Source organism: Poecilia reticulata, chromosome 9 (genome assembly GCF_904066995.2).
Source record: "Poecilia reticulata chromosome 9, P_reticulata-male-v2, whole genome shotgun sequence".
NCBI classification, from domain to species: Eukaryota; Metazoa; Chordata; class Actinopteri; order Cyprinodontiformes; family Poeciliidae; genus Poecilia; species Poecilia reticulata.
The window spans coordinates 15478339-15497270 of NC_088838.1; the positions used below are offsets into that span (position 1 = coordinate 15478339).

Here is an 18932-nt window from a genome sequence, read left to right on the forward strand (position 1 = left end):
CATAGGATGTTCTTATTATTTTGTTGACCCAACAAATCTTTTCCTCAAGCTGTTTTCCAAGGATTGTCTTCTCTAGAAAGTACAGCAGCAGGATATTATTCTTAGTTTTATGAACCACATCAGTGCTTAATACATCTTAAGGGATTTCAGGGATATCTCCTGAAATAAGGCAAAGACTCACAAACAGAAATAAAACCAACTTGGTTGCAGTTCCTCTTGCCCTCTGTACCACAATCATTGGTATTTTAATCACCAGTACATTTCAATCTAACACCTGCGATGGATATTAATAACAGTGAAAGTTACATTTGAACCAATGAAGCTCCAGTGCCAGTACTATGAAGGAGCCCTGTCTGAACTCTTCACATCATGTCTTGCTGATATAATGAGTCCTGAGAGGTTTTTACATAAACATCATTTTGACATCCAAGTTTCACCACTTAAAACGAGACCCCCCAAAAGGAAACTGCACACTTTCAGCAGTTTGAAGTGCTGGATAGGATGTATGCTCAGTTTGATGGTTCTAAAATTTGTTGCCTAATTCCCTGCTCCCGTAACCCCGACCCAAAAGAAAAACAAAAAAAAAACAAACAATTCCAAACCTGTCTCTGCGGAACATTTTAAGCATTTTGGCTGCCTTTATATACCATGTATCTTGGGGTTACGCAACATTAAAACCTAGTTTTTAAAGTAACTAGTGCATGCTTTTGCCCTGTGTCAGTGCTTTATAGAAACATATTTTATTGCAATTTAATCCAAAAGTTGTTGACTCTGAAATTGCTGCCTATTCTTCATTGTAAATGAGCCGAAAGCTCAGGAAAATCAGATTGAATGCGTCTGTGAATAGCAATATTCATTCTCCGCTACCGATCCTCAAGTGGATTGAAGTCTATTCCACTAACCAACCAACAAATGGCGGGTTGGTTCATTGTAAGGGAGTCACTCTGGGTGACCAAGCCCCAGCCAATCAGAGACCGACAATCTTCTGATGCTTTCAGTCTGACTCCACATGCTTAGAACTTCAGTGATTAGGTTCTAAGGAGGCTGGTACCATGAAACTGTTAGCAGTTCCATGGTACCTGAGTGGACATTGATTGAAAAGGGCCATTAGATGCCTCTTTGCTCCATCACACCTGAATCAAATTAATAGTTCATTTCCAGGCCTCTGCAGAGCTGAAGATATTTAGCCATCTGCTTTAGGTGTGCTGAAAAGGGATGCAACTAAGTGATGCAGAATAACAAAATTTGAGTACCTCTGCACTAGAGCCACATTCACCAAATAACTTTCGCAAACACAATCACAGACACGCTCATTCAATAATAAATAGATCAACAGGCAACTTGGGGTTAAGTGTGTTGCCCAGGGACACATCGACGTGCAGGAGGAAGCTTGGATCAAACCCAAAACTTTACTTTTGTAAGACCAATATTCTTCCTCTGAGTCACAGCAGCCACCAGTAAGTGTATAGAGATGGGTCCATTTTCCGTACTACCATAGTTAGAAAAGGGAAGAAGGACAAAAAGAAGAAAAAAAAACATGTAGTATAAATATTACCTGTGATACTTCACTCCACAGAATACACATGTACAGAATATTTCTGTATAAATATGTACACATGTCATCTGTAACTCTCTTTCTCTTTGTTATATCCTCCAAGTCATTTATTTTATTACTTCCTTCTTAGTCACAACCCCTCCTGATAAGTCTCCATATGTCTCTGACTGTTGTAGGAATGTGTGAAGCTTTGGGGCCGCTCTTTAGAGACTCTATGAGTAACAAGCTCAGTGGCAAAAAAAAAAAAAGGAAAAATGACTTTTTAAGCAGTCAGCTCTTGCTAGACTTATTTTGTCCATGTTTGGACAGAGGAAATGAGTGAGTTGTGCTACAGGGACGTCTACGGGCTCCCCAACGCAACATAGACGGAGAGGTAGACTAAGAGACGAGCTAAAAATAGAAACAGGAGACAGGTCAGCTTTGAGCAGAGAGTGAGGATTTGGGGAGCTGAAAGGGGGTAAAGGGAACAAAAGCGCATTAATCCCTATTGCATGCAAGAATGAAATTAATAGATAATCTTTGAGCTAAAGAGAGAGTTTTATGAACTAAATAGAAAACTTTCTTGGAGAAAAAGGTGACTAGCTGTATTCCTTGAAAGTCTACATAACTGTGAGATGATTCACAGAAGGAGAAAAATAATAAAATTTTGGTAAAGATCAGACTGATATGTAAATATCAAAAACAAAACAACACAATTTTGTCTCTGGTCCAAGGATTTATCCCTATCTGTTATTAAAGTGGTAGGATAAAAAAAAAATCTTCTGAAATTACATAACAAGAGAAGCATGCCCTGTGTTTTACCACACTCAAAGTGGATGCAGCCTTGGTGTAGGGGAATGTTTGATTTGGTAACGACAAGGTCTGCTTCTGCTAATCTTGAAATGATAGATCATAACATGTTTGTGGGGGGGGTGAAGGGTCTGAAAGCCCCAAACAAACCACTGCAATTGCAACCGACTCAAAATTCCAGCAGATTTCCCTTTGTGTGGGAGCATGTCTGTGTTTATAAACTGCTTGGATGCCTTTTAGTGCTTATTCTTTTTCATGGCTGTGTCGGGTTTCTGACTGTGGTAACAATGTCGAGATCTTACCTGTAGAACATACTATTTTGAAAACTTTACGTTTAATATTATTATATTACTTTGCCCCCCGCTCCTCTTTTCACATCCCTTAATGGTGGCCTCTTTCTCTACTTTTCAAATCTCTCCTCTTCTCCTCCCTCTGAAGTCATAGCTGGCTGCATTTGGAGGTGGGCTGGAGTAGAGGGAGAAAGAGAGTCTGTTTTTCCCATCTGTTGCTCCCTCCATGTGTGTGGAGGGGCCTATCTGGTCTATTAGCTTAGGAGACTTTACAATTTCTGAAGCTGCTTATGCTACCATGGCACTGCAGCGATAAAACTGGCGCACGATGCAAACACCAGAGCTTTCTTTGGTTTATTGCGCACTGTAGTTCATCTAGCAGACAATGCCATAATACAGCTGTGTCAGATAGGTTTACAGCAATGGGGCGGTCAGAGGGTGCAACTATGAAAACAGCCTGTATTTGAGTGTGATTGACATGGAGTTTCATCAGATTTCAAATGTTTGAGTTAAACCACTAAAAGACAAAATGGATCAACAACATGATGCATTTTGGTGCAGATAACAAGCATACCAACCTATCAATACTGAGACACATATGTACAGAGCCTTGTGTCCAGAAGCTAACCGAAAGAGTAGAAAGGAAACCGTTCTACGAAAAGTGGCTCATACAGTCATCGACTGTATCCTAATGTAAATACAAATGATGTCATGTAAAACTAGTTATTAAGTACAAAACAGAGTTTGGCATGTTTCTTTCCACTGTCTTCTGCACACAAGCTTACTGAGTTGTGAAGGTAATTGTCATGATTTTTTTTTTCATGTTGCATGTAGGGCCAAAAGGTAGATAGAAACTTAGGATGAACATGGTAGAGGTTTAATAATTTAATCAGAAAACATAGGGAACTTACTCAACAATACCAGGACATGGCATATTTGAGAATGACCTAGACGTAGATATTTTACATTATTCACATTTACCATCATAACTGAAGATTTTAGGCTTTGAAAACAGTTCACATTTAAACACTTGATAACTGTTTGTTAAAAGACTAAAACAATTCAACTGTTGCCCCTTAATGCTTTCAATGCAAAGTTTATTGTATTTGCAAAATCTGGCTGGTAGAACAAAGTGAAGGTTGTAATTATATCAGACAATGTACTACACGGAGTTACCTAACTCCCCCCCCCACACTCATTGTGCTGTCAACTGCATGCCTGCGCCCTGTGGGTGGAGAATTAGCTCATGGAGCTGGACTCAGAGGGACAGTGACATTTCCTTGTGAACACTGACCTTTAGGAACACTGGAGAACCAAGGATCCATACATTTAGGCCAGTGATTCTTGAAAATAGGGACAAAATGGGTTTTAATTTTCCCATAATTTTTTTTTGTTATTTCTCAACCTTATGTATGCAAATATGACAAATAATGTTTTGGAAATGTAAAGATGCTAAGGTACAGGCTCCCAATTGCAACATTTAAAAACAAAATATATATTTTTTAATTGATCTGACCCAGAACGTTGTCATCACCATCTGACAAAAACAAAACCAAAAAAAAAAAAATTAATGACCCTCTTAGTGATATTTTTACTCATTTTACAGACAAATTCTTCTCAAGAAACAAAATAAATATTATTTAAAACAAAAAACAACAAAAAGTCCATCTGACGGAGTTGACACTGCATGATGGAGTTGACATAGAACTAAAGGTGGTGACAAACTAGTGAGTAAAATGAAAAACTTGATACATGTGAAGTAATGCAATTTATGTAAAATACATTAAAATGAATTAACTGCACATTTAAGTGAGATTTGACAACAATTTCACTGAAAGAGTCACAAAAAACTCTGACGGAGTTGACAAAAAGCCAAACTACCTCAATTTATATAATTTTATTATGAAGGAGGCCATATTGTAGCTCATCAGGTCCATGAAATCTTTACAATATACCAAAATTAAGCTTTTATTTCACAAAATTTCACCAAAATTTTGTAAATTGTCAGTTATGGTGTTGACACATCATGGTTGTGACGAGCAACTTAGGAATAAAAAGAAGAAAAAACTAAAGAATAACTTAAGCTAACCAGAGCTAACTTTTACAGGTATCATCCACCGACTACAATGTTTAAAATAAAAAAATATTCAGCAAATACCTGGAAAATATACATTGTTGTGCTCACATGACCCAGGTTAGTTTAGTCAGATATTTGAAAAAATAATATTTTGTGTATATTTTATTCAAATTTTGTGCTTTATCCATAGGACCTGTTTAGTCCCTATTCTCAAGAATCACTGTAGGCCAGTGCCTCGGTTTCGAATGAATGCAGCAATTGTACAATTGTTTTAAAATAAATGTTTTTCTAATGGACGTATTTAATTTTTATTTGATAATTTTCTTTTCCTCCAGCTTTCTACTTTTGTCCAACAGCATCTTGTAGAGAAAATATGCTCTTTATGTGAGTTATCATATACAGCTCTGGAAAAAAAAAGACCACTTTAAATGATCAGTTTCTCTGATTTTACATCTTATAGGTATATTTTTGAGTAAAATGAATATTATTTTATTCTATGAACTATTGACAACATGTCTATGAAATTCCAAGCAAAAATGTATAATTTATTTGCAGAAATGAGAAATGGTCAAAATAACGAAAAAGATGCAGCGCTTTCAGACCTCAAAAAAGGCAAAGAAAACAAGTTCATGATTATTTAGAAACAACAACACTGATGCTTTAACTTGGGACGAGTTCAGAAATCAATATTTGGTGGAATAACCAGGAGGTTTTCAGTGGAGTTCTTGGGGTTTTCAGTGGTCTCTTAATTATGGGTTAAGAGACCCATAATTAACAGGAAAAGTATGATAGAGTATAACTCTATCATACTTTTCCTGTGTTACACTGCCACTTTAAATTAAACCCAAAGGAAACTAAGAGTTCATCAGCCTCATGAGAGAGAGACAGTGTGCTTCTTTAGGGATAAATTTGCAAAGTTTTTACTGAACAGACTTCAGAGAAGGTTTGCACTTCACCTTGGTGACGTGATAGAAACCTTGTAAACATTTCCATTACAAGGACAATAAATAATAAATGAACACTGTTGTCCTGCCCACTCATGCACTTGACCAGGATGCAACATGATGAATAGGGTGCACAATATGGTTAGTGTGTCCTCAGCGCACTAACCTGTTGTGTGCTTTGTTCAATGGAAAGAGAGAACAAAGGCAGGTTTGTTGTGTTAGAAAAATACATAACCGAGTGATCTATAGATGAAGATAACGGGCGTGCTAACAACTTGTACGCTAAACTTCTGCTGTTTTGTCCAGTTTGTCAGTAGCCAACAAACACATTTTTAAATGTTGTCTCCTCCCACTGCATACACACATCCCACATTCTCACACAAGCATCTTTCACCTCTGACCTGCTGTAATGGCTGCTTATGGCCCCCTCTCTACCCTGCTCCAGATGTTATTGACAAGGCAGAAGATTTACACACATTCAACCCTGGTCACATTCAAATTCTTGTACTCTCATGCAAGATGAGTCACTTCATCTCACTTTTAGACCATCCGGTCAAAGTTGTACTTGTCTTCTTCAAAGGACTCATGTAAATCATGTAAGACAAAGCTATTAATGAGTAGCTAGTTGATTTAAATGCTGAACTTGTAATTTCTTTGCCTCTTTTTCACTCTGTCTTCTTTATCACTCAAATCTGCCTTGGAGCATCAGCTACAAAACAAATTAATTATAGTGCTCTTAACTAAGCAATAGAGTTTGTGTCTCAATGGTCTCATGAAAACACATCTTAAGTTGAGTTGCCACAGTGACAGTAGACTGACTGAAGGGTGTGGTAGGACAGGTTTTCACCTGCAAAATGCCTAAAACCTCAGAGCTCTAAGCAGGGCTGGTTGTGTTTGTTTCACACCGAGGAGCCATCCAAGTTTGAAGAAAGCTCTGTGAATGTTGGTTATTGTGTTTCAGTGTAGCTTCATGTCTTTGATATTTACTAAAAAAAAGCACAGAAATTTCTACTGTGTCACTGTCGCTTCTGTGCAGTTGAAGAAAGTTCGTGTTTCCAGTTTTATATACATATAATAAAAAATATATAGTTATTGTGTGCACCACTACAATGGATTGCTTAAGCATTGAACTTTGGCACATTTTGTCAAATTACAACTGCACAAAGTTTTTTGTGTTTTACTGTGCCAATATAAGTTAGTATAGAATTATGAATTTAAAGGAAAATATATCAATACAAATATAAATATAATATAAACTTATTTTATGCATGCGAATTTGCAAGTTATTTAATGTTTTTATTTCATAGTATTTTTAACATCCTATGTTAAATAATTATCATGGTTAGCATTACTAAGTGTGTGATTAAACTCTGTGCGTTTGCCCTGGATAATGTAGAGGTTTCCTCACTCACCACTATTTTGACTCCAGCATGTTAAATGACAGAGATGGACATTTCAAAAGAATAAAACGCAGGAACTTTTAAAATGATACATTATTATTATTATTATTGTTTTTTTAGTTTTTTTTTTTTTTTTTACAAATAATCTCTAAAGTGTGGCATGCATTTCTATCCAGCCACTCTGAGTCAAAGCTTTCTATAACCTCTTTTTAATGCAATTACATCTAAGTCTTATGTCTCTACCAGTTTGAACATCCAGAGGCTAAAGTTGATGTCAATTCTCATTTGCATAATAGCTGCAGCTCTTTCACTCTTGAAGAGGATCCAACTGCAGTTTTTATATCTTGCCACAGATTTTTAATTGGCTATAGATCTAAACTTTGAGCCTTTCTGTTAGATAAATAGGTATTGATTTAAGTCCTTACATTGAGGCTTTGCTGGTTTATTAAGGGTTATTGTCCTGTGTGAAGGTTAAGCCAGTCACAAGCAGCCAATATCATTTGTTCTTCCAATATTCCTCTCCATCTAGCTCCAGCAATCTTTCCACTAACCCTGATCAGCTTCCCTGTCTCTACCGAAGAAAAGCCTTGGCACAGCATGGTCCTACCACCACTGTGGGGATGGGAGTTTCCAGTCTGAACATAGGAGATGAGTTGACAGAAAGACTGATGCCATGCGGGTCAAATATAGCTAAATTTAAGTCTCGGGAGAACAGAGCACTATCTTCTACATATTTGCTGTATCATGTGTATTGGTTGTGGTGAACTTTGAATAGGACTTTCCAAGTCCAGCAGAATCTCTGTAGGTCCACCACGGTTATAACACGTCCCTAAGTGTGGGATTTTGTGTAATAACCTAACCCTGCTATAGACTTCTCCACAACATCAACCATGATATCCATGATGATGTTTTTTGCAAACTTCATGTTTTCCCTCAAATTCACAATTATGTACAGCTTTTTGTTGCATTTTCTGGGTGTAATTTGACAATATGAAAAAAAAAAAGTTTTTCTTTTGCGACTAACTGTGCATACTGCAATGAACAATGTTAAGCTTTAAAGTTTTAAGTCTCCTCACGAGCAAGAAGCTTTAGATTCTGGATAAATCTACTGACATGTCAGCTGTGGCTTTGTGTCACATTTCTTTGTAGCTAACCTTCATTTGTTCTCCTTATGCTCACAGGGCATTATTTACATATGAAGGGGTTACCAACAAGCTCAAACTGGCCGACTCAGGAGGTAAAGTGAACTGTTAATTTGTGAAGTAATAAAAACAAATTAATTTAGTGTTGTAAAAAAAAATTAAACTGCACCACCCTGTTTCCCACAAGTGGTGTACTTTAAAAGTAAATGTGAATAATATTGCTTTTTCCTTCTTTAAACCTTTCCCTTTCCAGCGGGCGGTGTGGCAGAACTGGCAGAAAAGTTTCACATGTCTAAGCCTCAATATGGACTGTGTAAAGTGGGAGGAATGGATGGAGGAGCTCTTCGGATTGCTTTGATAAGCTGGGTGAGTTGCATCAATTATCATAAAACATGCACTAAGACGAGTGAAAGACTCACAAATGACTTGCCCAAGAATGAACTTAGACTAATTTCCTTAATCTTGGACAGGGACATTTACAGTGATTCCAAAGTTCTTACATAATGCATAAACTGTACACACAGAAAACCTACTAGGCTGTTATAAATTCTTGTAGAGAGAACATTTAGAGCTATGTTGGGAAATTTACCTGCCACTCTTAAAATTACCCGTTAATATTAAAACTCTGAACTTGTCGATACCGATTTAAGCTGATTCCTCTTTCATAATAGTCAAAATATTTCTTTCTGGCCTTCCAGCTATGTGCTGTCATCAACGATTAATTTATTTAACAAGCAAAGATGATATCACATCAAGTGTGTGACAGAGCATGTGGAGTTTTACATATTGAAACAAAGACAAAATTATTTAAAGTGTTCACCTTAAAGAATGTTCAGCATTCTCTGTTAGTGATTAGCTGAGTTTGTTTGGTTAGTGTTGCTTACATTGTCATTAACCTCTGTGTGTTTGCTCCCTGGAAAATGTAGAGTGTACCAAAATGTAATTTTATGTACTTTTTTTTGGCATTTTGGTAACTATTTATCACATAAATTACCGTATTTTCCACACTATAAGGCGCACCGGATTATAAGGCCCACTTTCATTGAATGGCCTATTTTAAAACTTTTTTCATATATAAGGCGCATCGCATTATAAAGCGCATAGAATAGACGCTACAGTAGAGGCTGGAGTTACGCATCCACTGGATCAGTGTTTCTCAACCTTTTTCGGCCCAGCGACCCCTAGCCTTTATCCAGGTCCCTCACTGCCCCTACCAAAGAATTTGAAGGCTACTTTGCACTGACTATTTTATTATTAATATTATGCTTGTTTCTATATTTATCACCAACAATAATTTCCCAGAGAACAAAAAAGCCATGGGAATAGAAATTATTTTCACAGGTGTCTATGAAAAATGCAATGAACATTCATCTTAAAATTGGTAGGCATAACAGCAGACAATCAGAGTGGAAAAAATATCCTTATCCTGTGCCATTTTCTAGTTGTTAAATATTCCACAAAATGACCAGATAAAAGATGTACAACATGCCAGTTTAAACTTTGCAAAACGACTGAGCTCTGCAACATTAAAACATGGATAGAACTGTAACTACATTAATCATAGCTCTTCTTCTCTTCAGTGTTTGTCAGTTTCTGGTGGTGCAGCTCTGTGCTGCCTTCAGGAGAATGGGACATCAGAGTATCATCCATAAAATTTCACCCACAGGTCATTTATTGTGCAAACCAGAGCTTTCAGTGGAGAAACAAAAGTTCCAGGTCCTTTTAATGCCATACAAATATGAGACAGAAACATGGATTATATCTTTATATAGATCTGTCTATAGATTTATAGATTGATAGTTTTACTGGACAGAAATTACAAAGAACAAATCTGGTTCTTAATCAAATCCTAATGAGTCAAATTGAAAGTGTCATGGAGTCATCAGCCTCATGACATTAACACTGACATGAAAAATAATATTGAAGAAATAAATATATAAAATCTAATTAAAAGCATAAATAAGTGATAAGTTATTTACTGTGATGGTTTGTAAAATATATTTATTCTCAGTATTAGATGTGGTCTCAACAAACCCATGGCACTTCAACAATATTATTTTACTTTTTATCTGGAAATAGTGTCTGTTTATTCTTGCCATACAGTCCTCTGTATTAATTATTGCTCGAAAGGTCTTGCCATACAGTTTATTCTTCTGTATTTACTTTAGCTTCTTAGTTTATTTTTGCATTTTGTTCTTCATTTATTTCCATTTAGTTTCCTTTGATTAGTATTATCCTCTCTTGGTTTATTGCTATGTCCACTTTAGTTTCTTTCCTGTTGTTAGATTTATTTGATCGTTTATTGACCATCAGTAATCTTCACTCATCACCTGCTGCGCCGCCTAATCGTCATGTGTTTCACATCATGTGTTGATTTTTCACTGTTCAGCGTCGGATTCTCTGTTTTTATGCCATAATTCAGATCTAGTTCGTCGCTCCATTTTATGTCCCACTTCTCCTGTTTCAGAGTTTTCTGCAATGTGCGCGTCGTCTTTTTTTTTAACTCCCTAAGGTGCGCAGCATTCGGGAAACGTATCGATGGGGAAAAGCAGACTGACATTAACCTTTTAAAACTAAAAACAATGGAAACAATTTCGGTATTCGGATTATTGAAATTTAAAAGTGCTGTAGTACCGTTGTTCTATCACCCCCGTTTCTTGCCGGACCACTTACAGCACCGGTATTAACGCTATAAAATGAACGCTCTCTATCATGGTATCACCCACGGAGGGATTTCTTTATTTAAATGGGTTCATTTTTCAGAGGGATATAAAGTGAGGGTATCGTGATTTTAGTAATTACATGTTTGTAAGAGCGATTTTCTGTTGTCCTTCCATGGAAGCGGGCAGCTTTTAAACGGAAATAAAACATTTTTTAATATAAGTTGCCGCTTAACATGATCACAGAACTGCCAAAACATATGTACAAAAATCCTCAATAAAACATTAAATATTTGAAAATCAGACACCACGCAAGTGAATCACAGTAACGTCATCAGCCGGTGTAACGCTGAACTGATGCGGTGAAGCTACCAGTAGCAGGAGCGGAGCTGCGCCAAGAAGCTACAAACACTGCAGAGAAGAAGAGCTGCCATCGATACAGTTGCAGCCAAGCATGATTTAATGCTACGAAATATAGTTTTAGCAAGATGCTCAAAGTCTAAACTGGTGCATTTAAGGTGTAAAGTTTACCTTCGACCAAACGCCCCCCAAAGGAATTCCAGTGCCTCCCTTTTGTAAAACTCTCCACCAGCGCCCCCTGCCGTCCTCTGAACGCCTCCTGGGGGGCGGTAATGCCCATGTTGAGAACCGCTACACTAGATGGAGCTGCACTAAAGTGAATTGTCAACAAAACAGTCCGACTCCGGTCGGCGAGGAGAGCCTTCTGCGACTGGGCCGGGGCGTGGCCGGACGATGGTCACCCTTCTCCGTTCGCGCACAGCATATTGGTGGAGAACGTGGTACTAAATGACCTGCAGAGGACCTGATTCTAGATGGTCGGTAGGTAAATAGGTCAGTCAAACTTTATTAACAGATTACAAACCAGCGTTCTGACAACTATCCCAGCATGCACCGCGCGCTGCTTCTTCTAGGGGCGAAAATGAAGTCGGCTGCAGCTTACTGTAGTTGCTAGACCTGTTGTGGCTCAATATTGGTCCACATATAAGGTGCACCGGATTATAAGGCACAATGTCGGCTTTTGAGGAAATTGAAGGTTTTTAGGTGCGCTTTATAGTGCGGAAAATACTGTAATCAAAACACTTGACAGGAGAAAAAACTCACAGCTTAGGTCGGTGGGTATGCAAAACCTTAGTAGGAAAGCCCAAAACGTGAACAGATTGGTACAAAGTGGGTGTATGAAATGTGAAAAGGGGAAATTGACCTTTGGACCAGATCTGATTGTTTCACCTTCAAGCAACACATTAGTCTTTGTTCTTTATACATATTTATAAACCATTTCTTATTTTAACTTCTAGTGTTTGTTTTTTTATATATTCATTATAATTCATTTTCCTCCTATCTCTTATTATTTGAATTTAAATACTGGTTGTAGGCATGTCCACATTTATGGTGCAAGACTAACCTTTCAAACACCAAAAGAAGAAAACATAATGGATGCTAATGTGCCATATAGCTAAACATATAATGTCTTTTGACATTATCATGAACCCTCCTGTGCCCCAGCCTGTTTCCCTCGTTTTTTTTTTGTCTCCTAAAAGGGTTATGACATGAATGCAATTATGCGTATACATCCTGTGTTTGTTTCCAGGTCGGCCAAAATGTGGATGACTACAGGAAAAATGAGTGTGCCAGCCACATTCCAGCCATCAAACACTTCTTTAAGGTATTCAGTCTCAAGTTAAGATACTTAAAATTCACCACCGACATTCTAAACTTATTTTTGCCGTGATTTCACTTTGCAAATACTTCCTACACCACAGAAAAATATTCAAATTCTGCTTTCCCCTTGGGCTCTGTATTTCACTCTCAAAACACTATATTTATACTCAGTAGTTTACTTAGCATTGTTTTGAGAGCTTCCTGTTCTCAGTCCACTTCCTGCTCTGTTGGTGTCCTGATGTTGTCTATGTTCCTCCACAACCGGAAGGAGTCTGTTAAGTCTGGAGCAAAAAGCTTGTGTTTTTTTTTTTTTGTGATGGAGCCTGAGCAAATTTATGATCTGACCTGATTCTAAAGGGATGAACTCTGCTCTTTGTTGTCTTGTGGTTTCAGTCTAAGAGATTTTTAACTGTTGCCTGGATATTTCTGGTTTCCATATAAAGGCATCTCCCCATCAACAGCAGAGGCATCTGTGGAATGTTTGTTGCTTTTTTTTTTTAAAGAACAAGGAAAATATCTGGGATTTTGTGATCCACAAAACTCTCCAAGCCCATAGTGAAACCATGCATGTGTGCAAGTTTGAGCTGTAAATTTTAATTTGAGAATTTTTTTTTATTACTGTAAGAAAATTACTGCATAGCTAACCTGGAAAAGACTGAACAAGGTCAACCCTGCTTTTGTGAGCTGTGAGAAAAATTTGACCTCTGACCTCAGCAAATACTCACACTTGTAACAGCTGGACTTAGGTCACAACACTGAAACCTGTGCTCACAGCTTCAACTGCTTTAGCCGTTGTTCTTATTGAACTCCATGTAAGGAGATTTTGTATTTAAAATAAAAGAAAAATCAGATTTTTTTCAGTCGATATATAAACTTAAACTGATTAAACTTTTTTAAATCAAACCTGAATCAGATTTACAGAAAGCAAGCTTGCAGTCAACTTCATAGCCATGCACATGGATTCCATTTGTAAAATTATCTTGGCCTGCACACTGCAGATGAATATCTGAAGAATCAAGCTTTTTTTCCTCTTCTCTGATCTAATTTGGCATTTTTCACGCCGGGGTACGCTGAATCGGCTTTCCTGTTTTTCTCATGCACAAAATGACATAATACACTGATGAAAAATCCTTTACGCACAATGGAAGCATGTCTATAAACAGACGAGACTCCATCAGAATTGTTTCTGCTAACTTCCTGTAGTTGGTGTGTGATTGGAGCCTTCAATTCTTTGTCTCTATCAGTCGATTTCAGCAAAACTGCAGTGATATCATAGCAACACGTGAAAGTGAAATAAACAGCTACTGATCTGTGCATATGTTCCTAACCCTTACCTGATTTTCACTTAACTTAAAACAGTTTGTTGATTTAAAAGAAGTGCAATTTTTCAGTTTTGATACATTTAATGAACAATAAACAGCAAGGTCTTTAATTGTTTGACCTATCCATCATTGGAAATGTAATTAGCAGAAAACAGATTTTAAATAAAGTTGATAAACTGGTGCAACATTTTGCCCACTGACACTTACAACTTCTAAAATATGTAGTTATTAAGAGATTTATCATTTATAATTTTACCTGTTAGTGGGCGGAATATATTAAATATCAAGACTACATTTTGTCCTCAAAGTGTTAGAACCATAAAAACTCATCAAGAATAGTGATTTTAAAGAGTTCAAAAAGATTCAGGATTCTGGTCCGCAGTGGCCAGCATCCATCAAATGGGTACGAGGAGAAATTGGTGTTAAACCTGAAGCACCCAATGCACTTGCACATCAGGAAAACAAAAGCTACCCCATGTGGTGCAATGTAAATGTCACGTTGCTGTGGCTCCTACCTGCAGACCAGTCTGGGTGCCCATGCTGACTTATTTTTGCTGTTGAAGGTTCCAAAACAAGGTCAGTCTGGTCAAATAAATCATGTTTTCTTTATAACACAGTGACGGCTGAGTGCCTGTGTTGCTTACCTGGGGACACGTAGCATATGTTCAGTACAAAGAAGGCAAACCGTTAGAGGTAGTGCAAGGTTTTGAGGGAATGTTCAAGTAGATGTTAGTTTAACACACACCACCTACCTGAGCACTGTTGCGGACAATGTACACCGTTTTACGTGAAGTTTATTTCCTGATGGCTGTGGCTTCTTCCTGCAGCATAATACCACAGTGCAATGAGGCAAAAGTGTTTTAGGAATGCTCTGAATTCAAATCTATCTGTATATCTTGTATATTCTGTGTAAACAATGCCCCACCTCGCAACTTACACAGATTACATAAAATGCTGCTTTGGTGCCAGCATCCCTTCATGGGTCTAATGGAGTCCATGCCATGATGGGCCAACATAGTGGGCAGGTGGTCATAATGTTACCCCTGATCAGCATTCAATGAAATGTAACTAAGTGAAAGAAGAGGAGGCTAGAGTCAGTGAGTGGTTTGAAATACTTAAAGAGCAGCAGCGTGGAAGAATGACTCTTTAGTTTGGATTTCAGACTCTGTAAGTCTGCAGACATTTAACACAAATATAATACACACTGAAAAGAGCCATGCTGCCTCTTTAATGGATCAACACCACCGATTGTAAACATAGTAAATGCTACATACATGAACATGCATTAAACATTTATGGACTACATACGTATCTTGGCAGTTTTCACAGATCTAACGTGAAAGAGATTATGTGAATGCTGCACACAGCTTCTACAAAATCATAAACAGATATTGCCTCTTTAAACAGATCTGCTGCAAGGCTAAACTCTCTTCTGGCCTTGCAGTGACATGCAAACTAAACCTAGCACAAACGTTTCATAACACACACACACTGATTAATGGTATAATTGAAAGCTCAGCTAATATTTCTCAGAATCTTGTCCGTCACTGTGGGAGATTTTCCTATATTTTCTTTGCGATTACTTTAATACTTTCCTCCATTCTCATTCCTCTTTTTCTCTTTACTTAGGTTTTTCGGCTAACTGTGCTGCATGTCTCGGCTGGCAGTGAATAGGTTCTGTCGAGGCGAGTCTGCAGCTGCTGATTTGGTTCTGTTACAGATTGAAGTCTAAAGTTCCATTGGCTTATGAAGGCTAAAGCTGAATAACGGGCAAGGATTCACATTGTCATGGATATTAGCTAAGAAAACTTGGATCAGTAAGGTTTTGCGTTTGAGTCCGTATGAAATATATGAAGATTAGTCTGTAAGAAAACAAGGATGGAAAGTTGGATTAAAAAAAAAAAAGGACTGTCTAGATGCTGTAAACAAAATATGAAGAAAGATGTTCATGTCAAATCAGTGAACCCTGAAACGCTGCAGCTTTTATTTTTTTTTAATCTATTATATAATGCAAGGTTCAAACCACTTTGGTTTCAACTCTTCTTAATTTTGTATGTAGTTCATCTTTAGATTCAGTGTGTAAATTCATCATAGATATTAGTTTCTGTTATTGTCTTTGAAGTGGCAATGACAGACTCTGAAGGAGAACAGCGCAAATGAAAATATATTCATTAAGTTGGTCACCGGCTCTTAACTTTTTGTTTATTGCTTTAGTTTTGTAAACCTCGTATATAACATAGTTTTTATTTATTGGGATTTTTACACGAGGTAGCAAATACACAAATGAAAAGATCCACAGTGTGGTGTGCGTTTATATTCAGTCTCTTTTACTCTTGATGTGTGGAAATAAATTTCACCTGTGTCAAATAATCTCGGTACAGCTCATCTGCAAAGAACTTTAGTCAACAACTGGAATCATCCACCTACTGACAGCTCTCTGACAAGGAGAGCGTTAATCAGCAAAGCAGCGTTAAAGATCCATGTCTTAAGTAGGACAATCTGTTGAGAGAAAAACTATTAGTTGTGCGCCACACTGCAGAATTTAGAGAGGGCAACAAGAGGAAAGCAAAAACATATTTGAGAAAAAAGTTTACTTTTATGGTCTTACATGTAAAATGCCGTTTTGAGGAAGACCAACACTTTTTTCCTCTGTGCGTCATGGTGCTAGGAGCATCATGTTATTTGGATGCTTTTTCTTAATAGGAACACAGAATTAGTCAGGATTGATGAATATGATGGAGATGAACAAAATAAAGAGCAGTCTAGGAAGAAAACGTAGGTTCACTGTAGCAGGTTAACAACCCAAAACATACAGACCAAAAAATGTAATCTTTAATAAAAACACATTCATGTATAAGAATGTCCTTATCAAATTCCAGACCCAATTGTAACCGAAACTGTGGTTTTAAAACTTGAAGACATGAAAATTGACGTCATGAAAGCTTTCTTCCAATCTGACCTGATCTTGAGGTGTTTTCCTAACAAACATTTCAGTATCAAGATGTACAATGCCTGGAGAAACCAGCCCAAACAGAACCACAGCTGTTACTGCACTGTAAAGCTGTTCTGTAAAGTTTACCCTGGTGAAACTTTGGTGAAAATGAATTCATATGCTCATGACACTCTTCTGATTCTAAAGGGTAAATGGCCTGCATAGTACTTTATTAACTCTAAAGGACCTCACAGCGCTTCGCTCTACGTTCAGTCATCCGCTTGCAGAAGGTGGTGACCTACTTTGTAGCCACAGCTGTCCTGGGACAGTCTGACAGAAACAAGACTGCCATGCAGTGGTGGAACCAGGCCTTCTGACCAGCAAGGCTGGTCAGGTGTCTTGCCCAAGAGTCACCACCAGTGACTCTTGTTCCAAATGAAAACGCTGACAGCGTTGCATCAAGTTTTCTTCCAAATCAGATGTTATGCACAACTTTGTGTCTGTCACTTTGAATTCAAGTAAAATATACAGAAGTGTGTGGTTGTAACATCGCAATGTCTGAAAAAAAAAAAAAAAGTCTATGGGTGTGAACACTTTCGCAAGACACTGTGGCTAATGCTGTAGATGTGCCATAAAATCAACTTGTGGAAGTCTATCAGTGACATTTCATAAGTCATCCATCTGCCATCTGAGACAAACTTTTACTGGGAAAAAATTGAATTTTCGCACGTCTGCTTACTTATGCTGCTTCTTCCACTGAGCTGAGTCGGGGAAATGCCGTGGAACAGTTTGGTTCCAGAGCAGAAAGACAGTTTGTGCGAAACTGAGCCCAATTATAGCAAAAATCTTGTCATATCACCTTGGACTCATTTTTCCCCCCCCAGACAGGTTCCAGTCGCATACCAACAGTGACTTTTCATTGTCACAGGTCATCAGTGCCACAGACCCTTAAAGATTATTTCACATCCATCATACGGCGTCACCCAAATTCAGAATTATGCAGTGAAACTAACCATTGACCTCCTCCTTTCTCCACCCTGACTCGCTACTGAAGCATTTACTTTAGACAGTGATACCAAGATCTGTGCTTAGATCTTAAAAAATAATGCAAAAAATGCTAAGGATTCCTCATTTCCATAGGAAAGACACTTCACCTACCTTACCTGCTGCTTGTGGTCAGAGGCCACTGCTGCATGGCAACTTTTTTTCTTTTACAATGTAACCACCATCTGTATGTAAATGTGTTTGTGACTGAAAGTTGTAGATAGTGCTCTGAGTTCCTCTGAATTTAATTAAGTGTTAAACAAGTAGAACATGATTCAAACACACACTGAATTGGTTTAGGAATGGATAAATCAGGGTGAGGCTACACTTTTGGAGTACCCTCGGCTCTCTTGAAAATATTTGGACTAAGATGGGTCGGTGCCAGAATTATGTCAAGATATTCTTGATGGTTTCAACAAATGTTTGGCCACTGAATCATGTTTGCTAAAAGACAATTTGTGATGGATGTTTGTATATTTTTAAGCATGCACTGTATGTCAAATTATGACTTTCTTTGGAATAAAAAAATTCCTCAAAATTCTTGTGTCAAAGATTATCGATATAGTGAAGTGACAAATATGAAAATATATTTCTTTTGTCTGAGTAATATGATAACCTTTAACAGTTCTCTAACGTCCTGCTCTTACTGAATTACTGTAAATAAAATGTATAGCTTTGTCAGTACTCTGAGAAAAATAAAAAAATATTTTTCTTCCCTGGCTCATATCAAAATTGATCCCTGCACATCTGCTTCGGCAGCCATTACTACTTTTTTTTGACCGTCCTTTTCTGACTGTCAGCTCTGTGGACTCCTTGTCTGGTTCATGAGCCAAGTATGTGCAGTTGGCATTGACAGCAAGATTGATATGGATTGCACACTATAGTGATGCTTATTATAAGGCACACTGAAAGCTCTGTTCAGTGTCAGTGTTGTCACTCAGATATAAAGCTGTGCTTTCCTGTAGGAGGTTGACAGACACGGCCTTTGGGAACAAGCCTGGAATTATTCTCACAGGGAAATTATTCTAAGGTCCTGGCTGCGCTCAGATGCCTGCATCCAAACAAAGGCTTGGTGATAAAACATCTGAAGGCTCTCA

At 37.7% G+C, this 18932-nt stretch overlaps 1 protein-coding gene across 2 annotated transcripts in view; it reads left to right on the forward strand.

Moving 5' to 3' along the window:
* Positions 1–18932, forward strand: part of LOC103470450 (uncharacterized) — a 40343-nt gene that overhangs the window by 12478 nt on the left and 8933 nt on the right. For both annotated transcript variants that reach the window (XM_008418906.3, XM_008418905.3), the window contains exons 2-4: positions 8237–8292; positions 8451–8563; positions 12467–12541. In XM_008418906.3, coding sequence (XP_008417128.2) covers positions 8237–8292; positions 8451–8563; positions 12467–12541 — 244 coding nt within the window. The remainder of the gene's footprint in view (positions 1–8236; positions 8293–8450; positions 8564–12466; positions 12542–18932) is intronic.